General features: G+C 46.4%; 1 protein-coding gene across 1 annotated transcript in view; it reads left to right on the forward strand.

Annotated features, from left to right (window-relative positions):
- Positions 1-15,343, forward strand: part of LOC139266573 (KH domain-containing, RNA-binding, signal transduction-associated protein 2-like) — a 471,278-nt gene extending 455,935 nt beyond the window's left edge. The window contains exons 8-9 of the mRNA XM_070884167.1: positions 14,668-14,750; positions 15,298-15,343. Of these exons, the coding sequence (XP_070740268.1) occupies positions 14,668-14,750; positions 15,298-15,343 (129 nt within the window). The remainder of the gene's footprint in view (positions 1-14,667; positions 14,751-15,297) is intronic.
- The last annotated feature ends 937 nt before the right edge of the window (positions 15,344-16,280 follow it).

Genomic DNA, 16,280 nt, shown 5'->3' on the forward strand with positions numbered 1-16,280 from the left:
AGAGGAAAGATAAACTGTGGGACAAATGTTGAAAGGAGAATTGGGGTTATGGCCACTGGTACTGCAGGTGTGTGATTCTATACTCGATATGCCGACCAGAAAGTGGTTGCCTGGATTGCATCCTTCCTTCCACTTCCTCCTCCTCTGCATCTTCCTCTTCCTTTGGCGAGCGGATGCTGTAAATCTAAAATAAAAGCATAAAATGCTGAAAATACTCAGCAGGTCAGGCAGCATCCTGACTTGAGACGTGAACTCTTTCTCTCTCCACGAATGCTGAATATTTCCAGCATTTTCTGCCTTCTCAAAGGCCTTCCTTTACCATCTAAGGCCTTGCAAGCGTCCAGCTGCGCTTCCTGCACACTTAAAAAAAACTTCTAATATGTATTGTGCCAAGCCATTACTTCTATAAAATGTAAAACTTCAGTCCAAAAGCTTAATTCCAAACTTAGCCAAAAGATGTGTGCGTCCCTTTAAGAAGTGCTGACAGTGCCTCTGTCAGTCTGTTGCACACTCGCTTTTCAGAGTGAGCTTAGAACCCAGCGCTAAACTCAACGCTAAGGTTGAAATTTGCCGACTGACGTCACGTCACGCTCTCCATATTTGCATGTCCAGGGCCAGGGCTGCTATCAGCAGTGCTATGGCCCTCACCAAAATGACGGCCGCCGAATCCCGCACCAGAGCAGGGCGTTAGAGTGGTGGCCACCATTTTTTGCCAGGATTGCTGCGCTAACAAGTGACGATAAGGTTGGGAATTTCTACGCCGAAGTTTCCCCTTTTGGGAGAGACCAAAACTAAGGCCCATAAATGTAAAATATCATTAATAAATTCAATGGAGAACTTAAGAGAAATTACTTGACCCAGAGAATGGTTAAAATGTGGAAATAGAGGCAAAAAACCCGAGCTGGAGAGTCTGAGTTCGGGTGAGTCCGAATTGAGTCGGAGTTCCAGGAGAGCGGGAGAGTCCGAGTTCGGGAGGTCGGTGAGTTTGGTAGGCCGCAGGGGTCGAAGTCGGTAGGCCCTGTGAGCTCGGCGAATCGGTAGGTCCTGTGAGGTCGGTGAGTCGGTCGGCCCTGTGAGGTCGGGGAGTCGGGAGTTCTGAGGCCGGGAGTTTGGAGGCCTCGGAAGTTGGTGAGGTGAGTTGGTAAGTAGCTCTCTTTTCTCTATTTCTTTTTAAGTCGGTCGCGAGTTCGGAGGCCGAGAGGTTCGGAGGCCACAGAGGTCGGTGAGTTCGGGAGGCCACAGAGATCGGTGAGGTGAGTTGGTAAGTAGCACTCTTTTCTCTATTTCTTTTTAAGTAGATTTTAAATTAGATAAGGCTAACTAGAGGGATGGCAGTGCAGCTCAGTCCCGTGGAGTGCACATCCTGCGGCATGTGGGAAGTCCTGGACGCTTCACGCAGCCTAGACGACCATGTGTGCAGGAGGTGTCTCCAGCTTCAATTACTCGAGCTCCGCGTTTTGGAGTTGGAGCAGCGGGTGGAGTCAATACGGTGCATCCGCGAAGCTGAGAGCTACGTGGATAGCATGTTTCAGGAGGTGGTCACCCCGCAGCTTAAAAGCGTGCAGGTAGAGGGGAAGTGGGTGATCACCAGACGAAGTAAGAATGCTAGGCAGGTTGTGCAGCAGTCCCCCTGTGAGTCCATCTCGCTTTCAAACCGATAGTCACTTCTGAGTATTGGAAACGACGATGGTGTCTCTGGGGAGTGCAGCCAGAGCCAATTCCAAGGCACCACGAGTGGCTCAGCTGTTCAGGGAGGAGGGACGAAGAACAAAAAGAGCCCTACTGAGAGGGGATTCTATAGTTAGGGCAACAGACAGGCGCTTCTGCGGTCGTAGACGTGACTCCCGAATGGTTTTGTGCCTCCCTGGTGCCAGGGTCAAGCATGTCACAGAGCGGACGCAGGGCATCCTGGGGGGGAGGGTAAACAGCTAGAGGTCGTGGTCCATATCGGGACCAACGACATAGGGAAATAAGGGATGAGGTCCGACAGGAAGAATTCAGGGAGCTAAGAAGAAAATTAAAGAGTAAGACCTCAAAGGTTGTAATCTCCGGGTTACTACCGGTGCCACGTGCTAATGACTATATGAATAGAAGGATAGAGAAGATGAACACGTGGCTGGAAAGTTGGTGTAGGAGGGAGGGCTTTAAATTCTTGATGCATTGGGGCCGCTTCTGGGGGAGATGGAACCTGTACAAACCGGACGGGTTGCACCTCAACAGCGGTGGGACCAATATCCTCGTGGGGAGTTTTGCTAGTGCTGTTGGGGAGAGTTTAAACTAGCTTGGCAGGGGTTGGGAACCTGGAAACGAATTCAAAAGGGAAGGAAGTAAAGCTGAAATTGGATAGCAAGAATCGAGAAAGCGAATCTGTAAGACAGAGGAAACAGGGCTTAGTATGTAGTAAGCAAGGAGGTATTCCTGTGCTGAATGGTATATGCTTTAATGCAAGGAGTATACCGAATAAGGCGGATGAGCTAAGAGCACAGGTAGATACTTGGGAGTATGACATTATAGCCATTACAGAAACATGGCTGAAAGGGGGGCAGGTATGGCAGATCAATATTCCTGGCTACAGGATTTTTAGACAAGACAGAGAGGGAGGTAAAAAGGGGTCGGGGGAGTTGCGGTATTGATTAAAGAAACTATTACAATGGTGAGGAGTGATGATATGTTAGAGGGATCATCAAATGAGGCTATATTGGTCGAATTGAAAAATAAAAAAGGGGCGATAACACTGCTGGGCCTGTATTATAGACCCCCAAACAGTGGGAGGGAGATAGAGGAGCAAATATGTCGGCAAATTGCTGTGAAGTCCAAAAACCATAGGGTAGTAATAGTAGGGGATTTTAACTATCCAAATATTGATTGGGACAAATTTAGTGTGAAGGGTATAGAGGGTGCGGAATTCATGAAATGCATTCAAGAGAACTTTTTTAGTCAGTATGTAGCAAGCCCAACACGAGAGGGGGGCGGTCTTGGATTTAATTTTGGGGAATGAAGCTGGGCAGGTTGAAGGGGTATTATTGGGGGAGCACTTAGGCGCCAGTGACCATAATTCAGTCAGATTCAAGTTGGTTATGGATAAGGACAAGAATAGGCCTGGGATAAAAGTTCCAAATGGGGAAAAGCTAATTTTGCTACGTTAAGGAGTGATTTAGCCATAGTGGACTGGAAACAGTTACTTGTGGGTAAATCAGTGTTAGAACAGTGGGAGACATTCAAGGAGGAGGTCCGGAAGGCTCAGGCCAAACATGTGCCCTTAAAGAAAAAGGCTGGAAAAACTAATTCTGGAGCCCCCTCGATGCCTAGGCACTTACAGGGGAGGATTAAGAAAAAAAAAAGGATGCTTATGTCATATACCAACGGCTAAATACTTTAGAATCTTTAAAGGAATATCGAAAATTAAGAGGCAAAATGAAAATGGATATTAGGAATGCTAAGAGAGAGCACAAGAAATTCTTGGCCAGTAAAATTAAGGAAAACACGAAGATGTTCTATAAATATATTAAGAATAAGAGGGTAACTAAAGAAAGGGTAGGGCCCATTAGAGACCATGAGGGTAATCTTTGTGTGGAGGCGGAAGATGTTGGTAGGGTTCTTAACGAATACTTTGCATCTATTTTCACAAAGGAAAGGGGTAATGCAGGTACTGCTATCGAGGAGGAGTGTGATATTCTGGATGAAATAAATATAGTGAGAGAGGAAGTATTAAGGGCGTTGTATCCTTAGATGCTCCAGTAATGACTCCACGAGACGATGTGTTGTACTTGAACTGTAGTGACCTTAGTCCTTTATTTGTTAACTCCAGAGTGAGGATCACACCTGGTGGCCTGCCTTTTACACTAGGCCAGGCACACCTATACAGGTAACCTACTAGTCTCCCACTGCTGTGCCCTCTGGTGGCAACCTTGTGATAGTACCAACAGTAGCCATTTAGGATACATGACATCACTCCCCCCCCCCCCCCCCCCCGAGACCTTAGTGCAAATCGCCTCTGCATTGACTGTACTCTGGGCTTAGCTCCATGTGGGCTCTATCTGGTTGACCCTTGGCAGGTCGTTTCAATCTTGGGTGACTGGTTGGTGGAGTAGAGTGCTGGTGGTTGCTGTTTGTGTGTGCCCCTGACCACTCCATTCTGCCCCCCCCACATATAGATTATGCCGGAGGCTCATAGCATTCATATACATTCAAGTTCAGGAAAACGTTAGCTTTGTGGTTCCGTTGTGAGAAAAATACGGTAGACTGGTGAGATGCCTTCTTGATGCAGTGACCGGTGCGTGAGGACAAACTAGTTCCAGGGCTTCTAGGTTGGGTCTCTGCAGTCTGGTGGTGGCTCAGTGCCCAGTGCTGGCAGTGGGAACCTGGTTGGCTCGAGTTACCTGCTCTTGGGGCTGTTGCCGTGGTCCCCAGCGTCGGGCCGGTTCACAGATGCCTGTGACCTCCCTGTCCTTTCTTTGCGCCCTGGGTCGCTGCTGCTTCCTGAGGAGCTGTCGCCTAGCAGTGCACAGGGAACTGCTGACTCGCTGGCCTGGGCGTTGTTTGGTTTGGGATCCTGGCTGGTCCCAGTCCCCTTTCGGGGAACTGTGGCAGGTGACCCTTCGTTTACAAGTATGGCCTTGGTGGCGATGGAGTCTGGGGACTGCGCCTTAGCACAGTCTCCTCCTTCAGGCTCATGGCAGTTGGTGTCATCGGGTGCCTGAGAAGTGGAGCCGATCATAGAAACATAGAAAATAGGTGCAGGAGTAGGCCATTCGGCCCTTCAAGCCTGCACTACCATTCAGTAAGACCATGGCTGATCATTCACCTCAGTACCCCTTTCCTGCTTTCTCTCCATACCCCTTGATCCCTTTAGCTGTAAGGGCCGTATCTAACTTCCTCTTGAATATATCTAACAAATTGGCCTCAACAACTTTCTGCGTTAGAGAATTCCACAGGTTAACAACTCTCTGAGTGAAGAAGTTTCTCCTCATCTCAGTCCTAAATGGCTTACCCCTTATCCTTAGACTGTGACCCCTGGTTCTGGACTTCCCCAGTATTGGGAACATTCTTCCTGCCTCTAACCTGTCCAATTTTATACGTTTCTATGAGATCCCTTCTCATTCTTCTAAACTCCAGTGAATACAGGCCCAGTCGATCCAGTCTCTCCTCATATGTCAATCCTGCCATCCCACGAATCAGTCTGGTGAACCTTCACTGCACTCCCTCAATAGCAAGAACGTCCTTCCTCAGATTAGGAGACCAAAACTGAACACAATATTCCAGGTGAGGCCTCAGCAAGGCCCTGTACAACTGCAGTAAGACCTCCCTACTCCGATACTCAAATCCCCTAGTTATGAAGGCCAACATTCCATTTGCCTTCTTCACCGCCTGCTGTACCTGCAGCCCAACTTTTAGTGACTGATGTACCATGATACCCAGGTATCGTTGCACCTCCCCTTTTCCTAATCAGTCGCCATTCAGATAATATTCTGCCTTCCTGTTTTTTCCACCAAAGTGGATAACCTCACATTTATCCACATTATACTGCATCTGCCATGCATTTGCCCACTCACCTAACCCATCCAAGTCACACTGCAGCCTCTTGGCATCCTCCTCACAGCTCACACCACCACCCAGCTTAGTGTCATCTGCAAATTTGGAGATATTACACTCAATTCCTTCATCTAAATCATTGATGTATATTGTAAATAGCTGGGGTCCCAGCACTGAAACCTGCGGCACTCCACTAGTCACTGCCTGCTATTCTGAAAAGGACCCGTTTATCCCGACTCTCAGCTTCCTGTCTGCCAACCAGTTCTCCATCCACGCCAATGCATTACCCCCAATACCATGTGCTTTAACTTTGCACACTAATCTCTTGTGTGGGACCTTGTCAAAAGCCTTTTGAAAGTCCAAATACACCACATCCACTGGTTCTCCCTTGTCCAATCTACTAGTTACAGCCTCAAAAAATTCGAGAAGATTTGTCAAGCATGATTTCCCTTTCATAAATCCATGTTAACTTAGACCGATCCTGTCACTGCTTTCCAAATGCGCTGCTGTTTCATCATTGATAATTGATTCCCACATTTTTTCCACTACCGATGTCAGGCTAACCGGTCTATGATTATCCGTTTTCTCTCTCCCTCCTTTTTTAAAAAGTGGTGTTACAGTAATTACCCTCCAGACCATAGGAACTGATCCAGAGTCAATAGACTGTTGGAAAATGATCACCAATGCATCCACTATTTCTAGGGCCACTTCCTTAAGTACTCTGGGATGCAGACTATCAGGCTCTGTGGATTTATTGGCCTTCAATGCCATCAGGGACATGGTATCGATACCGGTGCCGTTGCCCTGCTGAAATCGCTTGCTCTGCAGCTCGTGTGTGTTGGCTGCTTGTGACCACACTCCATGGTGCATGACTCTGCTCCCAGGATGCAGGCTACAGCATTGGGTAGCTCGCTGGACCTGTGTGCTCCCAATGGGTGTCTGCCCGCTGCATTGGCTGCGTGCAGTTGAAATCCTGCATCGCACAACTTTTCCTTACTTATGATGGACACACTGTATGTCCGATTGTGATCGCGCGACTTTTCCTCGCTGGTTGCATGTGCACAATTCAGATCATCAATTACACATTTTACATAATCGCGCGACATTTCCTTGCTGGTTGCATGTACATAAGAACATAAGAATTAGTAACAGGAGTAGGCCATCTAGCCCCTCGAGCCTGCTCCGCCATTCAAAAAGATCATGGCTGATCTGGCCGTGGACTCAGCTCCACTTACCCACCCGCTCCCCATAACCCTTAATTCCCTTATTGGCTAAAAATCTATCTATCTGTGACTTGAATACATTCAATGAGTTAGCCTCAACTGCTTCCCTGGGCAGAGAATTCCACAGATTCACAACCCTCTGGGAGAAGAAATTCCTTCCCAACTTGGTTTTAAATTGGCTCCCCCGTATTTTGAGGCTGTGCCCCCTAGTTCTAGTCTCCCCGACCAGTGGAAACAACCTCTCTGCCTCTATCTTGTCTATCCCTTTCATCATTTTAAATGTTTCTATAAGATCACCCTTCATCCTTCTGAACTCCAACGAGTAAAGACCCAGTCTACTCAATCCATCATCATAAGGTAACCCCCTCATCTCCGGAATCAGCCTAGTGAATCGTCTCTGTACCCCCTCCAAAGCTAGTATATCCTTCCTTAAGTAAGGTGAACAAAACTGCACGCAGTACTCCAGGTGCGGCCTCACCAATAGCCTGTACAGTTGCAGCAGGACCTCCCTGCTTTTGTACTCCATCCCTCTCGCAATGAAGGCCAACATTCCATTCGCCTTCCTGATTACCTGCTGCACCTGCAAACTAACTTTTTGGGATTCATGCACAAGGACCCCCAGGTCCCTCTGCACCGGAGCATGTTGTAATTTCTCCCCATTCAAATAATATTCCCTTTTACTGTTTTTTTTTCCAAGGTGGATGAAAGCAAATGGCATGTTGGCCTTCATAGCGAGGGGATTTGAGTACAGGGGCAGGGAGGTGTTACTACAATTGTACAGGGCCTTGGTGAGGCCACACTTGGAGTATTGTGTATAGTTTTGGTCTCCGAACTTGAGGAAGGACATTCTTGCTATTGAGGGAGTGCAGCGAAGGTTCACCAGACTGATTCCTGGGATGGCGGGACTGACATAGCAAGAAAGACTGGATCAACTGGGCTTGTATTCACTGGAGTTCAGAAGAATGAGAGGGGATCTCATAGAAACGTTAAAAATTTTGACGGGTTTAGACAGGTTGGATGCAGGAAGAATGTTCCCAATGTTGGGGCAGTCCAGAACCAGTGGTCACAGTTTAAAGATAAGGGGTAAGCCATTTAGGACCGAGATGAGGAGAAACTTCTTCACCCAGAGAGTGGTGAACCTGTGGAATTCTCTACCACAGAAAGTTGTTGAGGCCAATTCACTAAATATATTCAAAAAGGAGTTAGATGTAGTCCTTACTACTCGGGGGATCAAGGGGTATGGCGAGAAAGCAGGAATGGAGTACTGAAGTTGCATGTTCAGCCATGATCTCATTGAATGGCGGTGCAGGCTCGAATGGCCTACTCCTGCACCTATTTTCTATGTTTCTATGACCTCACATTTTCCGACATTGTATTCCATCTGCCAAACCTTAGCCCATTCGCTTAACCTATCTGAATCTCTTTGCAGCCTCTCTGTGTCATCTACACAACCCGCCTTCCCACTAATCTTTGTGTCATCTGCAAATTTTGTTGCACTACACTCTGTCCCCTCTTCCAGGTCATCTATGTATATTGTAAACAGTTGTGGTCCCAGCACCGATCCCTGTGGCACACCACTAACCACCGATTTCCAACCTGAAAAGGACCCATTTATCCCGACTCTCTGCTTTCTGTTCGCCAGCCAATTCTCCATCCATGCTAATACATTTCCTCTGACTCTGCGTACCTTTATCTTCTGCAGTAACCTTTTGTGTGGCACCTTATCGAATGCCTTTTGGAAATCTAAATACACCACATCCATCGGTACACCTCTATCCACCATGCTCGTTATATCCTCAAAGAATTCCAGTAAATTAGTTAAACGTGATTTCCCCTTCATGAATCCATGTTGCGTCTGCTTGATTGCACTATTCCTCTCTAGATGTCCCGCTATTTCTTCCTTAATGATAGCTTCAAGCATTTTCCCCACTACAGATGTTAAACTAACCGGCCTATAGTTACCTGCCTTTTGTCTGCCCCCTTTTTTAAACAGAGGCGTTACATTAGCTGCTTTCCAATCCGCTGGTACCTCCCCAGAGTCCAGAGAATTTTGGTCGATTATAACGAATGCATCTGCTATAACACAATTCAGATTATTAGTTACACATTTTACATGATCAGTTACACATTTTGTCTCTGACTAATAGTTGCTATTACATTGCTTGAGTGTGTGGAACTGTCCCTTTAATTGTAATGGGTTGCAGGCCTCCTTTAAGAGAGCCTTGCTTTCTTTACCCCAATCCGCTTCTCCGTTGGTGCCACGTGTTGCTCCATCAGCGCTGCACCTCGTTGTCTGGCTGCAACCATCTTTTTCTTCAGCGCCTCACCTCGTGGTGCGGGCGCCATCTTTCCTCCATCCACGATGTCAACTGCGGTGATCCCCTTTTCCCTGGGTTCTGCCTCCGAAGCTGGGAAGTCGACTCTGGATCCGATTTTCTTCCACCGGAGTCCTGCCACTGGAGCCTGGAAGGTGCGTTTGGGTTGTCTCAGCTCGATCATCTCCACGCAGTCGTGCTGAGCGGTCTGTGCCTCGGGTGCCGTGCTGGTCAGCTCTCCGGTGCCGGGTCCACCCTCAGGTAAGGGCTTGCTTTGCCTCTGAGCACAGAGGACGTTGATCACTGGAGGGGTGTAGTCTTCCCACTTCCAATGGATCTTCTCCATCCACCTTCCGCCGAGTAGCGTTGGTCCATCACCTGCAACAATCCACAGAGGTAACTTGTGCACCGCGCCACCATGGAGTACCTTTATATTTGTACTACCAACAACTGGGATGATTTCATCGGTGTAGGTGCGCAGCTTTGCTTGAATCGGGACCAACTTGAGTCGTTCAGCTTGATTGTCCCATAGCCTCTCAAAGGTTTCTCGATTCATCACTGACTGGCTCGCCCCTGTGTCCACTTCCATGAAGACAGGAACGCCATCAATCTCGACTTCCATCTTCAGCGGGGAACACTCGGTGGTGCAGGTGACCATGCTTTGTATCTCCCCGTGGGGCTGAGCTGCCTCTCTGCCTATCGATTCATAATCCGCGCTGGATTCCTGGCCATCTGCAGACTCTTCATTGACACAGCGAGCCATATTTCTCTTACACATTCGCTGGAGGTGGCCCTTTGTGCTGCAGCCTTTGCATACATAGTCTTTAAAGTGGCACTGGTGAGCCCTGTGATTCTCTCCGCAACGCCAGCATGGTGCTACTCGGTTAGCCCCCCTCGGCGGACTCTGAGTTAAGGAACTCGTAGTTCTGTTCTCTCTTCCCTGAGAGGGTTCACGCTCTACAGTCCAGCCTCTACACAGCATCACGCTGTGCACAGTACCTGCCAGGTTTGAGTCCTGAGGTTGAGACATCTGCCTCGAACCGCAGGTCGAGGTCATGAATGCCTAAGTCACAGAGATGGCCTTCTGCAGTGTGACTTGTCGTATCTGCCGACAGTAGCTTATGAAGAAGGCCCTCATGGCCAATTCCAATGACAAAAATGTCCCGCAGCACTTCGTTGAGGTGGGTGCCGAATTCGCATGGTGCTGCTTGAGGTCTGCGGACTACTTATCGATTTCCTGGCCTTCGGGCCGTCAGTGGGTATGGAACCGGTGTCTGGCTGTGAGGATGCTCTCCTCGGGCTTGAGTTGCTCCTGGATCAGGTTTACGAGCTCCTTGTACGTCTTGGTCGTTGTCTTCGCTGGTGCCAGCAAGTCCCTGACGAGGCCATAGATGGTGGGCCCACAACTGGTGAGCAGGATAGCTCTGCGCTTATCAGCCAGTGTGGCCGAGTTGTTGCCTGCCAGGTTGTTTGCTGTGAAGAAATGGTCGAGCCTCTCCACAAAGGTGTCCCAATCATCAACATCGGCGAACTGCTGCAATGTACCAAGGGTAGCTATTTTCACATGAAAGTTCGTAATCTCATCGCCAATTGTTGTCCTTAGATGCTCTAGTAATGACTCCACGTGGCAATGTGTTGTACTTGAACTGTAGTGACCTTAGTCCTTTATTTATGAACTCCAGAGTGAGGATCACACCTGGTGGCCTGCCTTTTATACTAGGCCAGGCACACCTGTACAGGTAACCTACAAGTCTCCCATTGCTGTGCCCTCTGGTGGCACACCTTGTGATAGTAACAACAGTAGCCATGTAGGATACATGACAAAGGGGTTTCGCAGCTTTGAAGGTGATAAGTCCCCAGGCCCGGATGAAATGCATCCCAGGCTGTTGAACGAAGTAAAAGAGGAAATAGCAGAGGCCTTGACCATCATTTTCCAGTCCTCTATGGATCTAGGCATGGTGCCGGAGGATTGGAGGACTGCTAATGTAGTACCCTTGCTTAAGAAGGGAGAAAGGGATAGGCCAAGTAATTACAGGCTTGTCAGCCTAACCTCAGTGGTGGGAAAATTATTGGAAAAAACCCCGAAAGACAGGATAAATCTACATTTAGAAAGGCAAGGATTAATCAGGGACAGTCAGCACGGATTTGTTAAGGGAAGATCGTGTTTGACTAACCTGATTGAATTTTTTGAGGAGGTAACCAAGAGGGTCGATGAGGGTAATGCGTACGATGTAGTATATATGGACTTTAGCAAAGCTTTTGATAAGGTCCCACATGGTAGACTGGTCATGAATGTTAAAGCCCATGGGATACAGGGCAAAGTGGCCATTTGGATCCAAAATTGGCTTGGAGGTAGGAAGCAAAGGGTAATGATTGATGGATGTTTTTGTGACTAGAAGGATGTTTCCAGTGGGGTTCCGCAGGGCTCAATACCAGGTTCCTTGCTTTTTGTGGTTTATGTCAATGATTTAGATTTGAATATAGGGAGTATGATTAAGAAGTTTGTAAACGACACTAAAATTAGCTGTGTAGTTGATAATGAAGAGGAAAGTCATGGACTGCAGGAGGATATCAATCTACTAGTCAGGTGGGCAGAGCAGTGGCAAATAGAATTTAATTCAGAGAATTCTAAGGTGATGCACTTTGGGAGGGCTAATAAGGAAAGGGTATACACATTAAGCGGTCGGCCACTTAATAGTGTAGATGAACAAAGGGACCTTGGAGTGCTTGTCCACAGATCCCTGAAAGTAGCAGACCAGGTGGATAAGGTGGTTAAGAAGGCATATGGAATGCTTGCCTTTATTGGCCGAGGCATAGAATATAAGAGCAGGGAGGTTATGCATAAATTGTATAATACTTTGGTTAGGCCACAGCTGGAGTACTGCATGCAGTTCTGGTCGCCATATTATAGAAAGGACGTGATTGCACTAGAGAGGGTGCAGAGGAGATTTACTAGGATGCTGCCTGGATTGGAAAATCTTAGTTATGAGGACAGATTGGATAGGCTGGATTTGTTCTCATTGGAACAGAGGAGGTTGAGAGGAGACCTCATTGAGGTGTACAAAATATTGAGGCCTGGTCATAGTGGATAGTAAGTGTCTATTTCCATTGGTCGAGGGGGCATAGTTTTAAGGTGGTTGGTGGAAGGTTTAGAGGGGATTTGAGGGGGTGGCTTCTTTACGCAGAGGGTTGTGGGGATCTGGAACTCACTGCCTGGAAGAGTGGTGGATGGAGAAACCCTCACCACTGGGCTCTTGCAGGACCTAGAGCTGGTAATTGGGATTAGATTGGATGACCTTTTGCTGGCCGACGCAGTATTAATGGTAAGTACTGCAGGGAATCGAATACGGCCAGGGTGATCTTCTGGACTAGTTTCAATCGCCTGGATGGGTCGGAGACGAATTTTCCCAGATTTTTTCTCCCTAAATTGGCCTGAGTTTTTATCTGGTTTTTGCCTCTCCCAGGAGATCACATGGCTCCGGTTGGGGTGGAGTGTAGAATGTTTCAGTATAAGGAGTGTCGCAGTTGTGTAAGTTGGGCTGGGTGCTCTTTGTCTTTCCGTCATTGTTCACAGGTTTATATGAAACCTTTAGGGCTGCTGACCAAGGGCCGTGTGGCTCTTTGTCGACACAATGGGCTGTAAATTTCTATGTTTCTAATATGTCACATAGCCTGCTGAACACTGCCCGAGTTTATGGATACGCTCTCAGCAGGCAAAACTCTATGCCCAGAGTGTGATTTGCTACAATTCACCATCACCAATAGCAACTCAATTATGTATAGTTTATTTTTTGTTATTGTGAAAGGTTTCAACTACACTTGATACATACGCAAAGCTTGATGCTTTACTGTGACGTCATCCACAATGCAAAGCAGGTAACATCAACTGATCTTTAAGAAACATGTGTGTAGGAGGGAAAATTTGGCAGGCAGCGAACCTTACCCAGAGATAGAAGTTTGATTTGTTGGTAATTTAAATGATCACTGTGAAGAAATATCCCGTCATGCATCTGTAAGAACGAAAAAAGACTACTTTCACGACCACCAACTTCTCAAAGCGCTTCACAGCCAATGAAGTACTTTTGGAGTATAGTCACTGTTGTAATATGCGAAACGCAGCAGCCAATTTGCTCAAAGCAACTTCCACACACAGCAATGTGATAATGACCAGATAAACCTTTTGGTATGTTGATTGAGGGATACATATTGGCCAGGACACCAGGGATAACTCCGCTGCTTTTCTTCAAAATAGTGCCACAAGATCTTTTACATCCACCCGAGAGAGCAAATGGGGCCTTGGCTTAACATCTCATCCGAAAGACACCTCTGACAGTGCAGCACTATACTGGAGTGTCAGCCTGGAGTGGGATTGAAACCCATATGCCTTCTGATTCAGAGGCGACTGTGCTACCCACTGAGCCACAGGTGACACAAGGAGTAGGTGAGGTGAATAGCATTGATGCATTTAAGGGGAAGCTAGATAAATCCGCGGGAGAAAGGGATAGAAGGATAAGCTGTTAGGGTGAGATGAAGTAAAGTGGGAGGAGTAATGTGTTGAACTTAAATACCAGCATAGACCAGTTGGGCCGAATGTCCCGTTTCTGGACACTGAGCCACAGCTGTAAGGGGTAATTTGTTGGTGAAAGAAATGATAAAGCGCCAGATAAAGTGAGTAACTTCTTGCTATCAAAAGCACACTTTTCTAATTCACACCATTCCCCAATCTAGTTATGTTTTGCTATCAGCTCGGACATCAAAAGGGTACCATAAGAAATGTGTCATGCACAACCTTAATTAAAATGAGAGGAAAAAAAGATTAACTGAAAAGTGAATGTGAATCATTTTTATGTAACTTGTGATGGCCTTGGCTCAGTGGTCAGCATACTTGCCTCTGAGTCACAAGGTTGTGGGTTCAAGTCCCACTCCAGAGCCTTGAGCATGTACTGAGGGGGTGCTGCACTGTCAGAGGTCTTTCGGTTGGGATGTTAAACCGAGGCCCCGTCTGCCTTCTCAGGTAGATGTAAATGATCCCATGGTGCTATTTCGAAGAAGAGCATGTGAGTTCTCCCTGGTGTCCTGGCCAATATTTATCCCTCAACCAACATAACAAAAAAACAGATTATCTGGTCATTATCACGTTGCTGCTGTGGAATCTTGCTGTACGCAAATTGGCTGTCGCATTTCCTACATTACAACAGTGACTGCACTCCAAAAGTACTTCATTGGCTGTAAAACGCTTAAGGACGTCCTGAGGTTGTGAAAGGAGCTATATAAATGCAAACTTTCTCTTTCTGTCTGTCTTCCTTTCTTTTGTTTAGAATTATTTTTAAGGTACTGAATATTAATCATTGTGGCACCAACACAACTGGTATTCACTCACCAAAACTTACACCACAACCAATCCTCAGCTATCGTATAATCATGTTGTTGTGTTTTAATGCATTTTGCTCTACCTAAAAGATTATTGTTAAGTCCTGCTATGTTTATAATTCTGTCAATGCATTTTCCACATTTAAAGAGGGTGACAAATGATCAAGCATCCAATTATTATATTGATGGATATAATTTGATCAGTTTGTATATTCCTATCTCTCTAGGGATATGATGATGGTTATGGAGGAGAATATGATGAACAAAGCTATGACGTCTATGATAATAGCTATGCAAGTCAAGTGGAGAGGTAAGTAAAGTGAATGGAACAGATTGTCCTGCAGTTCCATAACTGTCCTGTTTGCACTTTACAATGTTAAAGAAATAAATCAAATTATTTTAAGAAATAAGAAAGTAAATGAATTAATGAAGTGTTCTACATGTAATCATCTTTGCACCTAAATTGTCGGGAATATAGACTGTCCCTATCAACATCACCCATGGTCAGGTTGGGCCACAATTTTAAGAACAGGAGGAGGCCATTCAGGCCCTCGAGCCTGGTCAGCGATTCAAGTAGATCATGGCTGATCTGCACTTCAACTCAATTTGGTTCCATATCCCTTAGCATCCTTTGCAGTAGAAATCAAGGGAAAGGATGGAGGTGCAAAGTGAGTGTGTACAATGACTACCACAGTCACAGTGCAGAATGCAGAGGCAAAGGTTGTTTCTGCCACCCCCACCCCCACCCCCCCATCCCCTCCGAACTGCTAAGATCTAGATCCCACTGGGTATCGCTCGCAAGGAGCATAGTAAGTAGCAGTGTTGTGACCAGCATATTCTGGCATGTCCTCTGACAGATGGTTCAACATGGAATTGGTGGATGGCCAGGAGCTCGTCTTCTAGGTGCCCTCTCAGTTGCAGGTGACATGTCGCTTGAATGTAACAAAGATGAGTGGAAGTAACTAAACCGTACTTATAACTGTCATGAAAAAATATCAGAGTGTGTATTGATACCACTGTGTCAGCCAATGAGTTAGAGGTGGGAGGGGCTTACAGCAGGAGTCACAGCAAACAGTCCGTTTACTCCGAAAACAAAGTCTATTTACTCAGCAAACAGAGTCTGTTTAAAAAGTGCATTACAGCAAGCAGTCTACAGAGTCTATTTAAACAGTCTCCATGAACTACAGCAAACAGAACTCATGACCAAAACTACAGCAAAGTCTCCCAATAAAAGTCTCCAGCAAAATAGAGTGAGTGGAGGATAATTACACGTTACAAATAATGTGGGGTCTCCAGGCATGATTGACGGGGGAATTCCCCAATCATCTCCATTTTGGCTATGACTAGTGGTGTCACTGTGTGCAGCCACAGAATATAGACAACTTGAAACTATCTGCATAAAAACAAAATAATGATTGAAGATAGAACTTGCAGAACAAATAGAAATGAGTGACATTTAAGTAATATATTAAAAAACAGAAAAAATATCAAGCCAAATTAATAATAGCATTATTAGAATGGGAGCAAAGTGACCAAAAATTACATGGAGCAGAACTGGGGAGCATTTTGGTAAAGACAAGATTAAAATTAAAAAAGGAAATAGCACTGTGAAAAAGAAACAGTATATGTATTGTACTGTCGTAACAAGTGCTTTCATTAAATAATTGCACTTTCACAGAATGTGGTGGTGCTCTGCTTGGTCTAGTGGTATTGCTCACTCTAGTGATAGTGATAATTCTAGTCAAGCTGATAACCCCAACGGTGCTGCTGGTTCTAGTGGTTCTGGTCCATCTTAATGGTATTGTTGGTTTTTGTGGTACTGGTAACTCCAGTGTTACTG

The sequence above is a fragment of the Pristiophorus japonicus genome, chromosome 7 (assembly GCF_044704955.1).
Source record: "Pristiophorus japonicus isolate sPriJap1 chromosome 7, sPriJap1.hap1, whole genome shotgun sequence".
Lineage (NCBI taxonomy): Eukaryota > Metazoa > Chordata > Chondrichthyes > Pristiophoridae > Pristiophorus > Pristiophorus japonicus.